The sequence below is a fragment of the Zeus faber genome, assembly GCF_960531495.2.
Source record: "Zeus faber genome assembly, chromosome: 8".
Lineage (NCBI taxonomy): Eukaryota > Metazoa > Chordata > Actinopteri > Zeiformes > Zeidae > Zeus > Zeus faber.
The window spans coordinates 10,869,607-10,889,696 of record NC_137195.1 but is presented as its reverse complement, the minus strand read 5'-3'; the positions used below and the strand labels follow the sequence as shown (position 1 = coordinate 10,889,696).

Sequence of the window (20,090 nt, the reverse complement as noted above, 5' to 3'; positions counted from 1 at the left end):
TTAACAAAAAGGCGTTTGATTACAATGAAAATAATAATAATAATAATAAAAAACTTCTCTCAAGAGCCAGGTGCCGTTCTCCCAGCACGCTCCCGATCACAGATTCTAATGGGGTTTTTTTTTTTTTTGATTAAATTCCATTTCAACGGCCTTTGCTTTTAACTGGATAACGTTTAACAATCAACCCAAAGGGAAAATATAACCACGGTGCAAAAAAAAAAAAACCCAAAAAACCTCAACCCAGTTTCGTTGTACGTTTTACTCACACTTAGAGGTTCGAAGAATCGAAAACGTGACCGAGTTGTGGGAACCCCGAGAAATACCCCCCCCCCCCCCGCCGCCGGAAGTGACGTAATGTTTTTGTTATTCCAGGAAGAAGGGGGACGACAAAGTCTGAAAACTGCGTCAACCGCTTCTCTCGCCAAATCCACGGGCTTTGGAGCCGCGGTTCGACATGGCAACTCGGTGAGTCCGGCGCCCGCGCTCGGAACGTTTCGACGACGGAGGAATTTGTTCCAACTCGTTGCCAATCTCCGCCGTTCTCAAAGGTTACTTCGCGACACGCCGTTGCTAGCTGCTAGCTAGCCAGCTATTCCCGTCGTCGCCGATAGCTGGCTACGTGGAGGGACAGCGGGACGACGAAGATAACAATATACGAGCTGCAAAGTTGGGAGTTTTTTTTTTACCTGTTCATTCTGCAGCCGGAGCACTTGAAACCGAGCAGGTTCACACCGTTCGCGTTCAATGTCACGGGCGCATCTGGACTTTGAAGTCAAAAAGACCCAGGGACGACGTCATCAATAATTATAGCCGTTTGTTTACAGAGAGATCGTGTTTAATATTGTATTCATCCCCGCAGGGAAATTGCGGTGTCACAGCAGCCCACATTAAAACAGAATGCAATTATAATGTAGTATCAATTATAACAAATAGTCAAAACGGCAGTATTCAATTAACGAAAAATGCAACAAAATCATAAATTGCAATATATATAATGAATTTAAAAATAAACAATAAACATGAACCTCTACATCAACAAGTTTGCATTTATGTATATAAAGTCAAATTTGTACACCCACTATGTGCAACAAAATGTATATCTACAGATACAATTTGTATTGTGCATCAACTCGTTTTTAATTGTCACAAAGAAACACGAGCTCACAAAGGCAACTGTCGTCATGGAAACGGGGCAATGTGATATCCAGGTTAAGATCATGCTGGAAGACTCCAGCTCATGCCAAATCTTGAAGGCAGACCCAAGGGAAGAAAAGCATACAAGCATCTTGAAACAGCTTTTAAATAACGGAAGAAAAATAGACTTGCTTATTTATTGTACACCCACGGCACAATTCAGGTGATTAAACCATTTATAAACACAGTTTAGAAAACACTGTTAATACATGAAACAACTGGCCAAAGAATGAACAAACATTGCTGTGTAGAATATGAAATTTAAATTTCTCACAAGGTGCTGTTCAAGAAAACCCCAGTTTACATCACCTTAAAAATGGGATAGGACCCTCCAAAACCTCAATGTGCCCAAAGCACATAGAAAGCTAACAACATAGAACCCCAATACCTGCTTTCAACAACATCCCCCAAACTAAAAGTGGTTCTGACTCTTTTAGAGTAAGCTACATGTAATGGAAATATTTAAGCACAAGGGTTCACCACACAAATGTTGGTAACGGCAATGAAAAAGGCAGTAAGGGCAGGGAAAAGGACAACTTCAACTTGTTGAGCGTTTATCGGAATCAGAATAGTCTTTATTGCCAAGTAAGTTTACACAAACAAGTAATTTGTCTTGGTGTAATGCAGGTATGTTCAAGCTAAGGTGTGACCCATATAGAGGACAATAAGGCAACATCAAATAAACACCCTACTGAAACCGTACATGAAACTGTTCCAGTTATTGGGACACTACTAGCAATCTATTGGGTCTATAGAAACCGAAGTACTGGACCAGTGGACAGTAGACTGGGTTGAGGGAATCCACTGACTTTCTAAAGTCTGTAAGACAATCCTAAAAATGCTTTCATGCAACATCAAATGCCATAGTCTTGCCATTCCCAGCAAGATATAAGTATATAATCACCTTGCAGCAGACATAACATTGAGGCAGTAATGTCTCCTGATAAAGCTGTACAAACACTCACCGAAACTGTAGGTACGAAGGGCTGGGTGATATTGACAATAGTCAAATATCGCAATATGTTGATTTTTGATCGCACAAATACCTCAAGATTGATCATTTCATGATATTTCGGGGATGACTAATGGTGCTCTCATGAGATATTGACACACAATAAATATTTGAGTAACAAACCATTAGTAATGTAAATATTATGACCAAGAGGCGTTAATTACTTGTTTAAACTGTTGTTTAGGGGGGGTTACTGCATACTGCGCTGTATTGCTGTTCTCCTCGGTGTTACTGTATTGCTGTGTCGTACTGTTGTATACTATACTGTAAATATTTTTACTGCACATATCTGTATATACAAATAGCCTATCCCATATACATAACTCATTCCCTTCTATTTTGTACCCCTGCTTTGTATTATCTTTTTGAGTCTTATTTAATTTTTATTTTATTTAATTCATATTATTCTATTCACTAACTGCATTACGTTTTAGGAATCAGTTTGTTTCAGTTAGTTAGCTAGATAGGAACGAGGTTAGCTATTATGTTCGCTTTAATAACTATTGTGCATAATCTCTGGGTGTGTTGTAAAGGCATTTCACTGCATATATGTGTGAAAGTATGTATATGTTTGTGACGAATAAACCTCTTGAATCTTGAATCTTAAGAAAAGCTAGAATAGTGTACAAAGTTCAAAAAATTGCATTTCTTAAATGTAATGCAGCCCTAAAAACATTTAATTACATCACAATATTGCCAAATTCTCAGACGACTGGTATTACAGTACTGCTTATAGGACTATGTAAAAGAAGAGAAGTATCCTAATTTATTCAGATGGAATATAGCCTTAAATGATCAGTCACAATCCTGTACAGACTAATGTTGTGCATAAAAAAACTAAATGGGGAATCTTAATTTCTGAGGTTAATGTTGTCTGTTGGTATGTAATGATTCTGTTTTTTTCTTTGTCTCTCTGTAGCCATTGCTGAGTGATTTGCGGCGCTGTTCCTGGACAGGACATTAGAAAAGAACATGGAGATGTCAAATTTTGCCCACGTAATCTTTCAAAATGTGGGGAAGAGTTACCTTCCCCATGCTGCAGTGGAGTGCCATTATACCCTCACACAATTTATCAAACCACATCAAAAGGACTGGGTTGGCATATTTAAGGTAGGCATCCTTCTCTAGCTCTATTCAGCGCTGTGGGATTTTTGGTAATGTATCTTAAAGAGGCTTAACGGTATTAGTGGTATTTGCTCTCATGCATAGTAACTGTGGCATTCTGTTAAGATGCATTCTGTTGTGAGTTAAAACCGCTAACATTACCATACAGACTTTCTGACTGTTTTTGTATAATCACAGCTATTTTTAGTATCTGACATTGAATCCCTTGAATCCCCCGCCTGTGTCCTTTGGGGATTGAGGTCTTGTAATTATAGCTTGCAGAAGTCATATTACAAACAGTTCGCTAAGTAACGCAGGGAGCAAGTACTGATGCATTAATGAGATGAAATTAAAACAGTTTTGGGATTTTGATTGAAACTGCTGTCAGGCTCAAATTATGAAATGAGCTCTGCAAAGTGAGCAGTGGGTTTAACTCCGATGGCTCACTTTCAATGTCCCAGATGGATCTACTTAAAGGAGTGTGTTAAACTCAATAAAGAGGCAGTTATTTCTAGCTTCCTCTGTAGTGAAGGAGTAGAGTGGAGAACATTGTACTGAGCGAACTCGATACAGAGGCAGTTGTTTCTAGCTTTCTCTGTGGTAAAGGAGCACGGTGGAGGGCAGCGCACTGAGCGTAGGCTTTGCCTTCTCTTAACCTCTCACGTCACTGGGGCCTGATGAAATGTGCTCTGGACTCAAATCAGATGGAAAAAAAGACTGAACTAATGGTTCTTCTTGAATCCATCAGATTTTGTCTAAACATGTTTGCATCTGACAGATACCTTCACAGATGCTTCAGTTGCTCAGTTGTCTGGTATTTCGTAAGCTGGGTATCAACATCCTCGTGGAATGCTTGGGCATAGAGAGTGATAGGAGTAGAGTTCCAGACGCAACGCAACACCGATACATTAGATTACGTAACAGACATTAAACTTATTGACATAATATAGCCATTATCTTCACAGTTGCCTACAAAGATAATGAGTCTTGCTAAGTTATTATCAACTCTATAATAAGTTATTAATTGTTAATTCACGTGATGTCCAACATATCTTGGGCATTGGCATTACATTTGGAAACCAGTTTTTAAATTTTTACCAATTTCACAAAATAGTTTCAATAGTTGCACTGTCACATTGTATTTTAAACTCCTGTGGTGGACTGAGGTTTTACACTGCTAATATCACCGTTCTACTAACAATAAGTTGCATGTTTTTACCTCCATACAAAACCGCAAACCTTACTGGTAGATGTAGATCATCTCTCTCAGGATCTTTTAAATGGGAGAGAAGCACATAGCAATGAAGTTATTTATGCTGGCCTGCTGTGGCTCCATCAGGTTATGTCTGTGTGTTTCAATACTGGATTCTGCATTCTGTTGTAGTTGGCAGTGCACACAGCATAGTGTTTTCCCCTTAAGCTAGGCGCAGAGTAAACTGACTGTAGCTATGTGAATCGTTGTGAGCGCACACACACACACACACACACACACACACACACACACACACACACACACACACACACACACACACACACACACACACACACACACACAAATTGCCCTAGTCTCTAAAACACAGGGTGAGGGTAGAAAAAGCTGAGCGCAGAACCATAAATCACATAAACGTTCCTGGCTACGCTGACAGACAAGCACTTTGGTGCCAAGTTGTGGTGTTTGCATGCCAACAGATAGCTGGAGTCACTTCGCCTGACACACTGCACGAACATCATACTTCACTCTTTTTATGTTGTTTCCTTCTCCATAACTCATATTGAGTAAACATTGCCGTTTGAGTGTTGACATTTCAGACATATAGTTTGAGCCGTACAACTACAAGGGTCCAGTTGCAAAAACATTCTGGTCAACTTGAACGGCTAGGAGTTTGTTGTTAAATTCGTACAGTTTCAAATTGATTTTTATTTTATTTTAAATGTTTTGTAGTGTGTGATCAAATCTGCAAACCTTACATTAACAACAAATAGCTTGATTATAGACTTGCCGAGTAGAACTAATCCCAAAAAAGGCTGTGGCTGCATATTTATCATTGGTGGCTGAAGGGCGGGTTCGTGTTTAAACATGGACAAAATCAGCCTTTGGCCCTTTGATGTTCATTTACCATAAGGGAGATGTGAGCTGTTCTAGACATCATGGAAGAGTGTTGTTGGGGCAGGTTGTTAAGAGTGGCCTAGGAGAGGGGGGGGGAGGGGGGGGACAGCTTTATAATTAACCTGTCGCTGAGCACAACCTCTGTGTGATTCATGCACAACTTGCTTGTGAATTTATAGGCCTACAGTCTGACTGGCACACAGACACTACGCTACCTTCTGCATCAATTGCCACTGGCTTCTGTACGACTCTTGGAATGCTTGTGAAACACTCTGTTTGAGTTTGGCTTTAAAGGACATTTGGTTTCAACACCATTCATTACACTTTCCCTGTGCAGATATTCAGCCTAGGTATAATTAATAGCTTTTGCTCTTGCTTCTGTTGCTAATCTATACAGAGGTCCAGCAAATCCCCTCCAGTTTAGAACTAAGAGTGAACAACTTTTTATTTTGGCTCTCCAGCCTTGTCCTCCTCAGTAAGCTCATTGTAGACCTTCTGGCCCGAGCGAAGGAGTTCTCTGCCACCTCTGCCACTCTAATGAGTGCAACGGTAAAGGCTTGCCTTCAGTAATGACACTCACTAACTGGGTGCATGTTTTAATTGCTTCCTGTTCTTTACTGCGAGAGACTGGAGCACCCCTGGTAACAACCATGGGGCTTTGAGCCACAGCGCCTTGTATCTCTGGTTCCGATGAACACTCACAAGAAAGTACGAGGACGTTGTTAGTAGTACCCTAGTTAGAAAACAAGCGGAGTAGACAGTGAAGAAAGATTGCCCGGATCAAAAAACAAATTAAACTAAATACCAAATAGCACATATTTGGATGGCATTTAGCAGCATGGGTAAATAACATTGGATAACAGACCAAATTTTCGTAACATTGCTCTTGCATCTTGTGTAATGTGTTATAGCAGAGGCTGACGTAACGGGCTGGTTGGGGATGCATGTGTGTGTGCTTTGGGTGCGCACACGCAGTCCCAGCCAGCCTGATGTGACTCTGATTTTGTTTGACAGTTTTATGGCAGTCGGCTGAAGTTATGGATGTATTTTCTGTACTTTCCCCCTCATCAGCCATCAGTTAACAACACATAAAATACATATAATTACATTTTGGTTTTCATTTTGAAGTCGCCTATGTATAAAATTTTCACCTATTTTCCTCTTCCTGTTTCAAGTGAGTTGTAGCTGCTTTTCCACATTTGGGCTTGTTCATGACAAGGGTCTGGCCACATGCACACGCCAAGCAGGACTTGGACTGGTTAGCTGAAATGATCCCCTTTGCGCCTGGAAATAATTTTTCAGCAAACTGTTGCATCTTCCTTAGCAACTGTTGTAGCAGATTAAAAAAAAAAAAAAACCTGAGAATTGCTCGATCAAGGTTTAGTCCAGATTTCTGGTTGCCTCTCTTGCCAGTGAAATTTCCATTGTTATTGATCGAGGTTAGCATTAAAACGCGCTCACTTCATCGTCTTGCAGGTTGGCTGGAGCACGGCGAGGGACTACAACACATTCTTGTGGTCGCCGCTCCCAGAGAACTACGTCGAAGGCACTGCAGTGAACAGAGCAGTGGTGTTTCAGGGTAAGATCCTAGAACCTCTCCATGTAACGCTACCACCTTTTTGTAACCATATGCAGGATGTATGCTACGACGCTAAATCTGATACCCAACCGGGAGATCTTTATGCTGTTGCTTACAAGACTGTGGTCCTACATCTTGATTTTTGATTGGTGATAGGCATACATCACTGTCTACAACATAGTTTTAGGTCCCCCGAATGTGCTACTTAGTTTGCAGAGGCAATTTCTTTGTTTATTTCTGGCTATGACTTTAAGAGAGAAGGTCAGCAGAATGGTTTTGACCTCCCGGGTCCTCTGAGACTAGTTGGTAGGGCTCTAGATAACGCTCCTCTGCACCGCTGCATACCAAGTTTAATTGGAATCATTCCTCCCCAGGATACTATGTACCCAACGACGATGGGGAGTTCTACCAGTTCTGCTATGTGACCCACAAAGGGGAGATCCGGGGGGCCAGCACCCCCTTCCAGTTTCGTGCCAACAGCCCGTCAGAGGATGAGCTGCTGACCGTGGAGGATGAATGCAACTCTGACATCCTGGTGGTCACCACCAAGGCCGGCTTCCTGGAGGTGCAGATGCTGTCAAATACATTCATGTTGTCAAATGTGAATTGACTGGCAACCAGCTTTGCTTGGTGGCTGATGTGGTTGATTGGTTATGCAAGCTCATAATAAAATATTGCATGCATTATAGCATGCTAATGAAGTAGGAGTAAATGATCAAAACAAATGAGTGATCAGGCAACTGCAAATTATATAAAATGTAATGAATGAATAATTGGTAGTGTGAGAATTTCTAGTATTTACCGTTTACAACATAACTAAATGTCAACAAGTGTATTTTAGATTTCTGATTTTGCAATGTCTCTTTAAATTCATAGAACATACAACATAATAAACATTTTATCACCATTTACCATCAATTACCATCTTATAACTTGATTTTATACCATCTTATTACTTGATTTTATTGTCTCTAAATTAATCCAGTCATCCAAAAAAAGAATCGACAAAGTTTGTTGAAATTCAAAGGCTTTTGCAGCTTCAAAGTGTTTGTATTTCGATGCAGCAAAAGATGGAAGAGGCCCAGAGAGAGATGGACGAGCTGGCCAAGAGCTTGGCTGTTCTGCAGCAGGAGAAGGAGCAGAGCGAGGCGGAGAAGGAAAGCCTCCAGAAGGAGTGCGAGCAGCAGAAGGAGACTTGTGCCCAGCTGAGAAGAGAACACCAAGTAAGACACAAACACACAGAGTCCATTTTAAATCTCATGGGTAAAAGTAAACGGCAAGAGACATTTGGGTCAGGAGGTTTTCCTTCCTACTTCTAAATCCCACACGTTTTCTGAATGAAATTTCAAATCATCATGATTTTAAGAATAGATTATAATGGTTCAGAGTCCTTACAATTGCTGGAAGTTATTCCTGATGTTATCATTGATTTAAACCTAAGCTGCTCAGCCATTGATTGGATTGAGGCCTAGTTTGGCCTTTTAGTCTCTCAGCGCCCCCTTGTGTTGGCCCATGCTACACTTTATAACGCCAGCCTACGCAAACACAGACATTCAAGGCCATTCATATTGACCAAAAGAATAAATCAAACGTTGATAGTTATGAATGTCCGTCTTATGAAAGTAGTCATTTGGTTTTTTTATAGCATTACATCAAATGTATCTTAAGATAATTGCTTGTGATAATCCATATAACTATTATGTTCCATAAATCTACCAGCTTTTAATAGAGCCCCGAGATGAAAACATGATTACAGATTTTGTGGCTGTTCATTTTATGACTATACTTTTATATGATTTTTTTACGTGCTGCGAAAAAAATGGATTCCAAATTTCTGTCTACAAACATACTGTAGGAAGAAGACAATGTCCTGAACAGAAAGTCGAGAAACTATGCCTTCAGACTTTTTTCAGTCTTAATAAAAAAAAGAAATCCACTTCATTTTGCTTGTAAAATCTACAGGCGCTGCAAGCTTAGATCTCAGAAACTTAGACAGTTGTAGGAGATGAACATGTAGTAAAGTAACAGTGTAAGCTCACCTGAAATTACATTATTCAACTACAGAAACCTGTATTGTAAATTGTAATGAATTTAATAAATACTTAAGTTACTTTGTACCACTGGAAATCTGAAGTATTTATTCTGTCTAGTTAAGAAATTATGAAGATCCAGATTATCACTGGCATGTAATAGCATTGTAATGGTGGGGGGGGGGGTAAAATAATTTCAAAACTAAAAACTATTTTTATGAAATGTTTCCACGCTCAGGAGCTGCAGAATTCCTCACAGGCCCTACAAGAAGAGCGAGGGGAGGTGAAGAGGAGGCTGGAGGAGGCCACGGCCCGGGTCCTGCAGCTGGAAGAGGACCTGATCGGTGTGACCCAGAAGGGTCTGCAGAAAGAAACCGAGCTGGACGGGTGAGTTCAGGCTTTGCCGGATCACAAATAGGGCCGAAAGAACCGACCGACGACTGACCGCTGTTATGTTTTATCTCAGTCTGAAGGACAGAGTGAAGAAACTGAACGTGGAGAAGGAGCTCCTGGAATCTCATCTGAAGAATGAGAAGGATGAGAAGGAGCTGTACAAGGTAATGTGAATGTGATAGGTGATATGAGATATTTACACACAAGAAATATGAGCGACTCTAAAAATGATCAACAAAGTAATGTGGATATTATGACCAAGCAGCTAGAACAGTCTGTTTGAAGTTCAGAACGCTGTATTGCAGCCTTAAAGACAACATACGCTAACCAATATCCCAGACGATATATAGTCTCATAGCATAATATCGATATATTATTAATATATTGCCTGTGATTTTGCGATTATACTATTGAGATATAGTTAAATGTTTTAATCTGTAACTGAGTCGTTATGTAGTGCAGTGAGTCCTGTATGTCCCCTTACAGAAAAGTAAACAATAAAAAGGGCTTTAGATAGTGAGCACTCTGATGCACTCTTGCGCTACACCAATTTACGCGGTAATGTTCATTGTCTCCTCCAAAGTTTCTATTTCCTCTTTACTGCTGTGATTATGGTGCATTCCTGTGTCTATGTATTTAGTCTAAACGGGGAATGCCTTCTTCTGGTCCCACTGTTGTTTGCGTCTTTGTTGTGGTGGGCACAACTCAGGAACTGGGAGTGGTACCTACTGTCACCACAGAACGAGGGCCAAAAACTCCATACCCAATTTAATTTGCACCGTAACTGTGGGACTTTGGCGAGAGGGGGAGTTTTACGGGCCAACTTCAATCTCTGTTTTGTAATTAAGGTCATGCGACATTTATTTTAATGGTCATATGCTATTTGGTACATAATAGTGATTGGTGCTGTATAAACTAGGCAAAATGTGTGTGTGTGTGTGTGTGTGTGTGTGTGTGTGTGTGTGTGTGTGTGTGTGTGTGTGTGTGTGTGTGTGTGTGTGTGTGTGTGTGTGTGTGTGTGTGTGTGTGTGTGTGTGTGTGTGTGTGTGTGTGTGTGTGTGTGCGTGCGCGCGCGCCCACACTTATTCAGATTCACCTGAAGAACCGTGAGCTTGAAAACACAAAGCTGAGTGCGGAGCTGCAGATGCTGAAGTCCGTGGACGTGAACAAGGAGAACACCATCGCTCAATTCAAAGAGGAGGTGAGCCGCCTCCAGGCCTGCCTCGCCGAGAAGGACAAGCAGCACAGGGAGATCCTGGCCAAGGTCTCTCCTCTGGTGAGTTTGGTTGTTGTCACCAAATATATGTACATTCATATTTGATGCATTGTAATGCGTTTCAGTTTGATGTCCAGATGTAAATAAATGCGTGAGTTTGTTTTGTCATCTTGTGGTGATAATAAGAAAAATAAAATATCCTGAGACATACTTTAGTTCTCATTGACAAATTCATGTTTTTTTTTTAAGGAAGCACAACATTTTGGCTGCACTGTGTCTGAACGTATCACTCTGTGCGTGCAGGGTGATATGAAAGCCCTGAAGGAGCAGCTGCGGCAGAAGGAAGAGCAGCTCCAGGCCACGCAGCAGCAGTCGTCTATGTTGGCCGCCGAGCTGCGCGACGCCTCCAGCTCCCGTGACCGCAGCATGTCGGAGCTGTACCGCATGAGGCTGGAGGCCGACACGCTGCGACAGGCCAAGTCAGACGCCCAGGCCCAGTGCGAGCACCTGGAGCGCCTGGTGGAGCAGGCCAAGGCCGAGGCCAAGCAGGAAGCCGTAAGCATGCCACACTCACCCTACGTGTCTGTGTTGGTGTTTGAAAATTGCTGCACCCGTTAAAGGAAAGCCCTTTGAAGCTACGCCTTGGAGAGTACCTGCGGCTTGCTGCCACTTCACCAGTACGTAGTCGCCATTGCCCCAATATGGTATTGACCAGATCAATTTTAAAAGACTCTGATGCCAGTCACTCAGGGATTGTCTCCCAGTGATCAACAAATAAGGCCTAGGTTAAATAAAATAGCAGAGTCTTGCTCCTCTCTTCCTCTCCTTCCTCCTAATACCTTATGTTCAATGCAACCAGATGTGTGTTTAATAACAAGCATCTGACCCCTAGCACTGCTAATAATAGTATAGTATTTCTCAATCAGACAATTTACCTCAGGATTTTTTTTAGCTGTTATACCTTTCAGTGAAATTAGAAGATAATATTATTTGAAGGAAATTACAATACAACTAATACATTAATCAGCTCAAATTGCTTTATGACCACATAGCCAAGGCGTGTGATATACGGTCTATTGTACATCTCAGTTTGCATGCAACACACACCTGTATAACAACATGACGGCACAGTAGACCACAAGAACAACATGAAACATATCAGACTATGCATAAGTGGGGTGGGGGGGAGTGCCTGAAATTAACTGGCTGGTGTAATGTTTCGAAATTTATAATCCATATACTGTTGCAGTCATGGTTGGAAATATAGAACGTTATAAGGAACACCTGTAAACCTACTTGTTCATGCAATTATCTAATCAGCCAATTGTGTGGCAGCAGTTCAATGCATAAAATCATGCAGATACGGGTCAGCAGCTTCAGGTAATGTGATCTCAGCGTTTTCAACTGTGGCACGATTGTTGGTGCCGGGCGGGCTGGTTTGAGTATTTCTGTAACGGCTGATCTCCTGGGATTAGTGTAGTGTTCCTAATGAAGTGCTCAGTGGTGTATAAGGTACCATTGGCTTATTCGTGGAGTTGTTCTGTGGCGGGGTGTGTTTTTAGGAGCAGGCCAAAGCAGAGGACGAGGCTGCGGCGGACCCGGTCGCTGTGGCGGAACTGCAGAGAGAAGTGGAGGACCTGAAGCTCAGGCTGCACATGGCTGCAGAGCACTACAAGGAGAAGTACAAGGAATGTCAGAGACTACAGAGACAAGTGTCCAAGCTCTCTGACCAGCAGGGGGTGAGCCTCAGCCGGGACACACACACATACACACACACACACACACACACACACACACACACACACACACACACACACACACACACACACACACACACACACACACACACTCCCATGCGTATAACCAAATACACAACCAACTGGTTATTATTATTCCTGGAATATATATCCTGGTGATTATTTTTCTCTATGGGTTGTTAAGGACCAGAGGAAAAGCTCGGCGGCAGAGGCCATAACAGTCCCTGCCTCGGCGACTCCAGACACCTCTGTGCCAGGTACTTGTGTCCAACTGTGTTAAATTCCCACTGTGGGTGCGAGGTCTCTGCGGAACCGTCTGACCTCTACTGTTTTACAGGCAGCCCCGGCTCCGCTGACCCCATGCTGGAAGCCATCATCCAGGAGAAGCTGCGAGGCATCAGCATAGAGGCCTCTGATAGGACCGACAAGTACAGGAAGTGCAAACAATTGCTGAGTGTGAGAAACTCATCCTTTTCAATCCTTTTATCTTTGTTTACGTTAATATGATTAATCAGGACAGTCTATCAGTGGCTCTCAACTGGTCCAGCTCAGGATCCACATTTGTCATGAGTCACTAAATCACATGAACATGATAAAACATTGTGAACCATTCTCATTCGCTACACAAAATGAATAGTGCCGTTAAAAACAGTGCACAGCTTAGATTTAATTTAACCTAACAACAACTGATGGCATTTTTTTTATTGTTATTGCTCGGATTTTTATTATTGTTTTTCAGGCTAAAAGTATCGGAAACACGGCAAGCACAGTACACACAGACATGTGACCTCGTTGGAAGGGGAACATCTTGTAGTTCGAGTTTGATCAATTTCGATGTACATTTGGAGGCAGGAATTAGGGAGAAATTTATGAAATTTTAGCAGAGCATGGTTTTCCAACTTCTGGTCGGGTGGTGGAGTGGGATGAGTTTGTCGAGTGGGGCCATTTGTGACATCATCATCCAATTCGTCATATATGTGCAGGTTGTGGCTCTGGGGGGTAGTGGTTGCTCCGGGTGGAGGCGACCTGACACAACACCCAGCTTTTCGTTTAATACTTTATCTCTTTTGCCCTTTTTGTAAATAAATACATTCTGTTCGCCTCTTAAAGGGTGTCGTGGCCCTCCTTATTTTGCGGCATTCATGCCAGTCGTAACTAGGGTGCAACGGTACACGGTGTTTTATCAAACCGTTATTGTGGTATGCCCCCTACGGTTCTGTACGCACACGTGAACCACAGCATTACGATATCACAGTAGAAGTCCATCGGACACGTTGGTGCAGTCAAGTGCTGCTTCGTATTGAATCCACTGCTGCGGCTCCACCGGCCACGTCAGTCTTGCAGGGTCTGCGCGGCACCGTGTGGCATTTCTATTTTTGCGCGCAAGGTCTATTTATTTTTATTTTTTTCAACTGAGCGCGACTACGCAGCCTTTTCAATAGAAACACAAGATAAAACTACATAGAAATGCCTTTGTAAAGTGTGCGATCAATAAATCAATTTGTCCAGTGGGAAAATGACCCCTGCGACGTTACCCCTCCATGTCCCTCTTTATTACGGACTTCTCTTGAACAATTCTTTTGAACGGCTCTTCTGTGTGAATAAAGGGAACCGAGTCTCGCTGGGTATGAGCTGTTCTTCTTTTTGTCAAGTTTTACAGTTTTATGTCGTGTTTGTTTAAATTGCCGTCTCCTGCTGCCGGCAAATGTTTCCCCCTGCATGTAAGAGATAGGCTACGCTCCTCCCTCGCCGGGAGGTGCCCTGGCTGAAGAGCAGCACAACCACTGTCACTAATATTTTTTAATTTATTTTTCTTAAATGTAAAAATATCTAAACTGTGGCCCCAAAACCATGATACATACCAAACCCTGAGCCCACTGTACCGGTGAATCCCTAGTTGTAACTAGGGTTGGGCACCGAAACCCCGTGCCAACATGGCACCGGTTCCTATATGATCGGTCTCCTCACACATGGTATTTGCTTGCTGCTCCAGAGCAACGGGGTCTGAATTGGGTCAGTTTTATTTTACTCCCAAAAGTAAAAAAAAAAAAAAAGTTGATGAAATGTCAGAGGGTCATGTAGTGTTTACTCTGTTTAAATTTAACCGTGTTGGGAACCTCCACTTGTGATGAACGTCATATAAGGCCTTTTTACGTCTCTGGTTGCTCATTCACATTCAGAGAGTTGCGCTGTGTAGACCAGCGGATGCGGCGTTCAATGTAAACTCGGAAAATTGTAACTCGTGCTGCGTTTCAGAGAAGCAGGAAAACTAATACGTACCACGCACGACTAAACTGGACCCCGTGTATTTCTGTCTGCAGCTATATTTATTATTGATTATTGGCTTTTATTATTGGACATTTGTGATATGACGGCATGATGTTCACACACCGCAGTTGGAAACAGCGTTTAAAAATAAAATAAAAGGACAGAATCAGATATTTGAGTCACTTCAATGAATTATAATTTTTTTGTTTGGTTTTTTGATGTATATACGCCCCGCGGTCCACTAGAGATGGGCCCTCGACCTAGTTTTGGATTGGGACCCGCCCGTTGAGAGCCACTGTATTATCGAGTGTGTGTTTTGTACTGTGGAGGCAGCTCCGTCGGGGTTCACACAGCTACACCCGCACGACTCGCACGGGCATGCACCGTTTACTCCACGCGGCGGAGGATTTTGGCTTTCTGTGTAAATACTGTTGACATGACATAGCGAGACATGAAATGGGGTTTACTGACTGCGCTTTGCCTTGGGCACGACTGTACGCAGTACTGCATTTAAATTCTAGTTGGCACATGAGCTGGTAATTTAAGGAAATTCAGCGTAAAATGTTGGGGGGAAAAATAACTGCAGTTCGTTCTACGAATTCTAACTTAGCAACGAAAAGTTTATAAATATTTCTGCCATATTGCTCACAGCCTCGCGATTATTTATGTAAATGGGCTTCTAATGAACAGTTTGTTTAACTGTTTATTACTTTATCATTGTTAAAATGTTGTTTTGCTTTATCAGCCTTATTAATGCACTCCGTACAGTTGATACGGATTAATTCTGGATCCAAAAGTACTGTATTACATTGGGTGACGTCTGTGATTTAATCAGGAGGAGAAGGAGCGTAGCTGCATGTTTGCCGATGAGCTGGGCAAAATGGAGGTCAAACTGAAGGAGCAGCTGAAGACCAATGAGAACCTGAAGCTGCAGGTGGCGGCGGAGGAGGATCGCTACAAGGTTGGTTCCGGTTGCGGACTCGGGGCCTGGGCGCCGAACAACAACCGCTCGCTGCACTTCATACTGGAAGTATGAGTTTGTTTTATTGCTGCGTGGCTGTACTCACTCAGGCCTCCAGCCTTTGATGCTATCGCACGCGCTGAGCAGCCATCAGACAGGGCTGTTTATGAGCGGGCCTGCGCAGGGAGACGTTTTATTGCTGTTTATGTCAGGCGTCGCAGAGGAGAGCAGCTTGGCTCTGAAGAGTCCTCTCCAGTTGCCCGGTTAATTCTCCAGTTGGCTCGGGACCGGGCGAAATGCGCTCTTGTATGTCAACGGAATTCAAACAGGTTGTCTCGCTTTTGGCTCCTCTGTTTGCGATTCAGTCCCGAGCAGAGAGGCAAGCCATTTATGGCCAAGATCAATTAACGTTGTGCTTCTGGTGAAGTTTTTCCCGTGTGCATTTTTGCAAGCACCACTTGTGTGTATGCGGCATTAAATGTTAAATTTCAGAGGCTGAACCGTTTTTATGTTATTTATTTTTTTGTCATATATTTGTTGTTTCCCGCAGAGCCAGATCGCAGAGAAGGGACGTGAGCTGAAAGAACTGAAGGACACACTCGCACAACTTGTGAAGGAGAAGGAGAAACTGGAAGGGGTTAGGCACAGCTTTCATTTTCTCAATTTTTTTTTATTTTTTTTTTTTATAGACTTCTTCCACTCTAAAAACCCCAAGTCTGCCATTTTCTTTTCTCCCAATCTGGTCTGGGTTTAACACGTCTCTCTAATTGGAAAGGCAAAGTAAATGAGTTCTGATTTTCCATTCCATTACTCTGGACCACAGCAAGGTCCACGCTGACCCAGAATATTCCTCCGAGGTAACGCCGCCGGAGCTAAGAGGAACGAAACGACCCATTTTGAGGTTTTCGAATGTAAATTAAATTGGCGCCTGCAACAAACATCAATAAAACGCAGACTACCATTCCCTTTGAAAATGGGAGGAATTTTCTTTTTTTAATAAGACGCTCGTTAAAGCCGTGGAGGGACCCGGCGAGCGGAGAACTCACTTCAGCTGAAGAGTAGTTATGTGATTGTATGGAGATAAATACAAGATGCAGAACCATGAAGCCAGCTGAGCCGTTGCTTAGAACGCAAGCAGCTGTCGGGGTTCCCACGCATCCTGGGGAAACCTGGAATTGTGTTCATTTTTCAGGGCACTGAGAAATCATAGAATATAACAAAATTGCCCAAAATGTCCTGGAAATAGCATATTTATTCATAAAATTTTAACTTAAATTACATTAGACTTCTGATTAGACCATACTGCCTCTTTCTGAGGTCAGACATGCAGAAGTTAGCCAGAAATCCCATTGGTCATTTTGAGAATTTGAAAAATCCAAGTTAATGTTTCCCTGAAAGGTATATTATGTGATATTAAAGCAGTACTTTTTTCTCTTGTGTAGGATCTGAAGAAGAGCAGCAGCAGGAAGGTGGAGCAGGCCTGCACCCAGAGCATCCAGTCCAGCATGCCGGTGTTCCTGCAGTACCCCGTCCCCTACACCCAGGACGCCCCCACCCCGCTGTTGGTGGCCCAGAGCCCCACCGAGCTGCACTTTGGGAACCCGTACTCCACCCCAGACGCAAAAGGTGCACTCGGCGTCACCCCCCCCCCCCCAATTATTATTTTTTCCTGCCAGCGTGCACGAATGACTAGACTTTTATCCGCGACGTTTAAACACCCTCCCGTACTCTCCGCAGATGACACTGAAGAGGAGTTCTCCGAGGACCAGCTCCTCCGGCTGCCCCCCGTGGGCCCGCCTTCCTGGGACAGCAACGTGGTGTGCATCCAGCCCACCCGAAACCTCAGCCGCCCCGACGACCTGGAGGAGCCAGAGGAGCAACACAACAACAACAACAACGTATGCAGCACCGCCAGCTCCCCTTTTCTCTTTGACGTGACATGTTATAATAATACACTGTAATAATTATGGGATTTTTTCACATTTAATGATCTCAAAGCACAGGTTCACCATTTTTCAAGTCTGATCTTATTAAAATGTTGTGACCATAATTTATAACTGTTAATAACACAACCTTGCTTAATGCTGTACTAGGTGTACTGTGTTTAAATGCTGTGCAACGCCACAAGCATTCATTATGTAAGATCTCCATCTAGAAAACAGGTATAAATGAAGGGAACCAGCATTTTAATGAGGCCCAGGTTGAAAACTAGTGAATCTCTCCTTTTAGCATCTTAGTGCAACTACAACCCCTGAGAGCAAAACACACTTTATTTTTATTTTTTTTCTGTGGTACTTCTCAGAGCAACGCCAATGAGCATCCAGCAGCAACTGAGGCCCACAGTCCATTCATGAACGAGGGACAAACGGCGTTCTGCTTTGAACCCAGGTGACCCACCCTCACCCTCCCGCAGGTCTCCCACCGCGTGCGTTTAAACATGTGTAAAGTGTTTGTTCTCCTCCGCCCCTCGTGTCCCGGTGTTTGTCTTAGCGGCCCCGGCGGGGCCACCCACGTTCTCTTTTATTGGTCTGCGCTGCTGCTTTTCCGACAGCATCGCTCTCCCACCTATTCACGCCAGCGCTCTCCCTTTCTTTCTTTCTTTCTTTCTTTCTTTCTTGCTTTCCCCGCTCCTCGCCGCACAGCGTGGACATGAAGCGCTGTCCGCTCTGCGAGGTCATCTTCCCGCCCAACTACGACCAGAGCAAGTTCGAGGAGCACGTGGAGAGCCACTGGAAGGTCTGCCCCATGTGCAGCGAGCAGTTCCCGCTGGACTGCGACCAGAAGATCTTCGAGAACCACGTGCTCACGCACTTCGACGGCAATGCGCTCAACTTCGATTAGACGTACAACCTGCCGTCGCCACCCCCCGAAAAAAAACGAAAACAAAAAAACGCTCTCCTTTTTTCCGCATGTTATGGTGTGAAGACTCACTCTTTAGGACTGTTATCGATCTTTTGCTTTGTTACTTTAGTTTTGAGGTGGTCCGACGTTGGAAAAAAAAAAAATCCGCCGTTCAAATCAATCGCGGGCTGCTGAATCCGCTTGCAGATCAGAATATTGTTTAGTTTTTAGTTGTTTCTTTTTTAACAGGTTGAGGATTTTCTTAAATTGGCTTTTATTTGTTTAAAGAAAACCATTTCCTATTCAGTTGAATCTGGGCGCTAGATGTAACAAATCAGGGAAAGACGCAACAAGTGTTCACCAAACTTGCATTTGAATCCATCTGACGAACCGCTTTCCCCCTTGACGTTCATCGGTCGCCCGTCTTGCAAATCAGCCTTGGTGTGCACTATATGCAGTCAGGGAGAAATAACCAATTCCGTGATCACACTAACACACAATTATATATTCTCAAATCATCTATTTTAGCTAAGTATATTAAAGCCAATGATGTTGTGAGCGCCTTGATAATCTGTGTGCGGCAAAGAAATCTGTCCCATGTGGGTGTTGGAAGGCCTTGGGGTGTTAGTTTTTATTTTTCTGTAATTTGGTTCTCGTCTCTGGATATTCGATTGTATCATCCGCTACTCGGTGCATGCCCGGCTTCTGTTCCGATTCTTTCATTCACTCTCGTTTACGATGCTAAGTTATTTCAGTCTCGGAAAGTTTGATTTGTTTAGCGAGTCCCGCGCATCACATTCTAACTAATAAAGTCTGTTTAAAAGTCGTTTTTGTGCTGTGTGTGGATTTCAAACACCGTACATGAATTTGGAGGCACACATGATACATTTTTTATTTTTAATGTAATACAAGTTTACACAAAGCAGCTTTTTTTTTTTTTTTCCGAAATACAGTACATCACCTTTTAAATTCTAAAACAACCTCTTGGTTGTGCCAATAACTAATACACATTTATGTTTGTTTTTTTTCTCCAAAAATATGAAAATATAATTTAATGCACTTAACAATACATTCACTGTACACAATATATCAAATGACTCCATCCACACTGGCAGTACAATACTGTCACATTTCACATCTATATGAACTGTATTCAACAACATCCATGCACTGAAGTTTAACCACTGAGCCTCTGTCGATCACCCGCCTCTTCCTCACGCGGCCCAGGAGGCTCTAATGCACCCACTTGACATTACATTATTATTATTATGGCACGAAGAAGGAGCAACAGGTCTGACTCACGTACAGCCTAAGAAGAGGAACAGAGTTATGCAATGACCTGAAAATGATAAAATAACTCTGTCGCTTAGTGATAATGATTGTTCCGTGATTTCATAAAACCTAAAAGGGTCGGTCCAAAGGGTGAAAACTTCACCCCATCTGGACCGGCCGCGCCTCTTCAGGAGGGAATCAAACCCAGGCCTCTGGCACTGCAAAGTGACGGCACTATCCACTGGCCTGCTGTGCCGCCCTCAATTGCTATTAATTCATCCAAAAATGCCGGACAGTGAACTGGATCTGAAGGCATTCCACAGCCGGCCGCAAACCTCACAGCAAAGAGGAAATAT

At 43.0% G+C, this 20,090-nt stretch overlaps 1 protein-coding gene across 1 annotated transcript; it reads left to right on the top strand.

Moving 5' to 3' along the window:
• Window positions 1-368: 368 nt before the first annotated feature.
• On the top strand, window positions 369-19,288 carry tax1bp1b (Tax1 (human T-cell leukemia virus type I) binding protein 1b). The gene is made up of 18 exons (XM_080005229.1): window positions 369-465; window positions 3,126-3,316; window positions 6,894-6,996; window positions 7,371-7,561; window positions 8,061-8,219; window positions 9,265-9,413; window positions 9,493-9,583; window positions 10,510-10,695; window positions 10,939-11,190; window positions 12,198-12,374; window positions 12,577-12,649; window positions 12,730-12,848; window positions 15,496-15,621; window positions 16,172-16,258; window positions 17,064-17,247; window positions 17,359-17,519; window positions 17,924-18,009; window positions 18,264-19,288. The coding sequence occupies exons 2-18, from the start codon at window positions 3,179-3,181 to the stop codon at window positions 18,460-18,462; spliced, it is 2,481 nt and encodes an 826-aa protein (XP_079861355.1). The 5' UTR covers window positions 369-465; window positions 3,126-3,178; the 3' UTR covers window positions 18,463-19,288.
• The last annotated feature ends 802 nt before the right edge of the window (window positions 19,289-20,090 follow it).

Bases quoted from the DNA above. Each gene is read 5' to 3' on its own strand.
- tax1bp1b (XM_080005229.1), top strand. From the start codon at position 3,179: ATGGAGATGTCAAATTTTGCCCACGTAATCTTTCAAAATGTGGGGAAG. The intron at 16,259-17,063 runs GTTAGGCACAGC...TCTCTTGTGTAG, and splicing joins AGAAGGAGAAACTGGAAGGG to GATCTGAAGAAGAGCAGCAG. The intron at 17,520-17,923 runs GTATGCAGCACC...GGTACTTCTCAG, and splicing joins AACACAACAACAACAACAAC to AGCAACGCCAATGAGCATCC.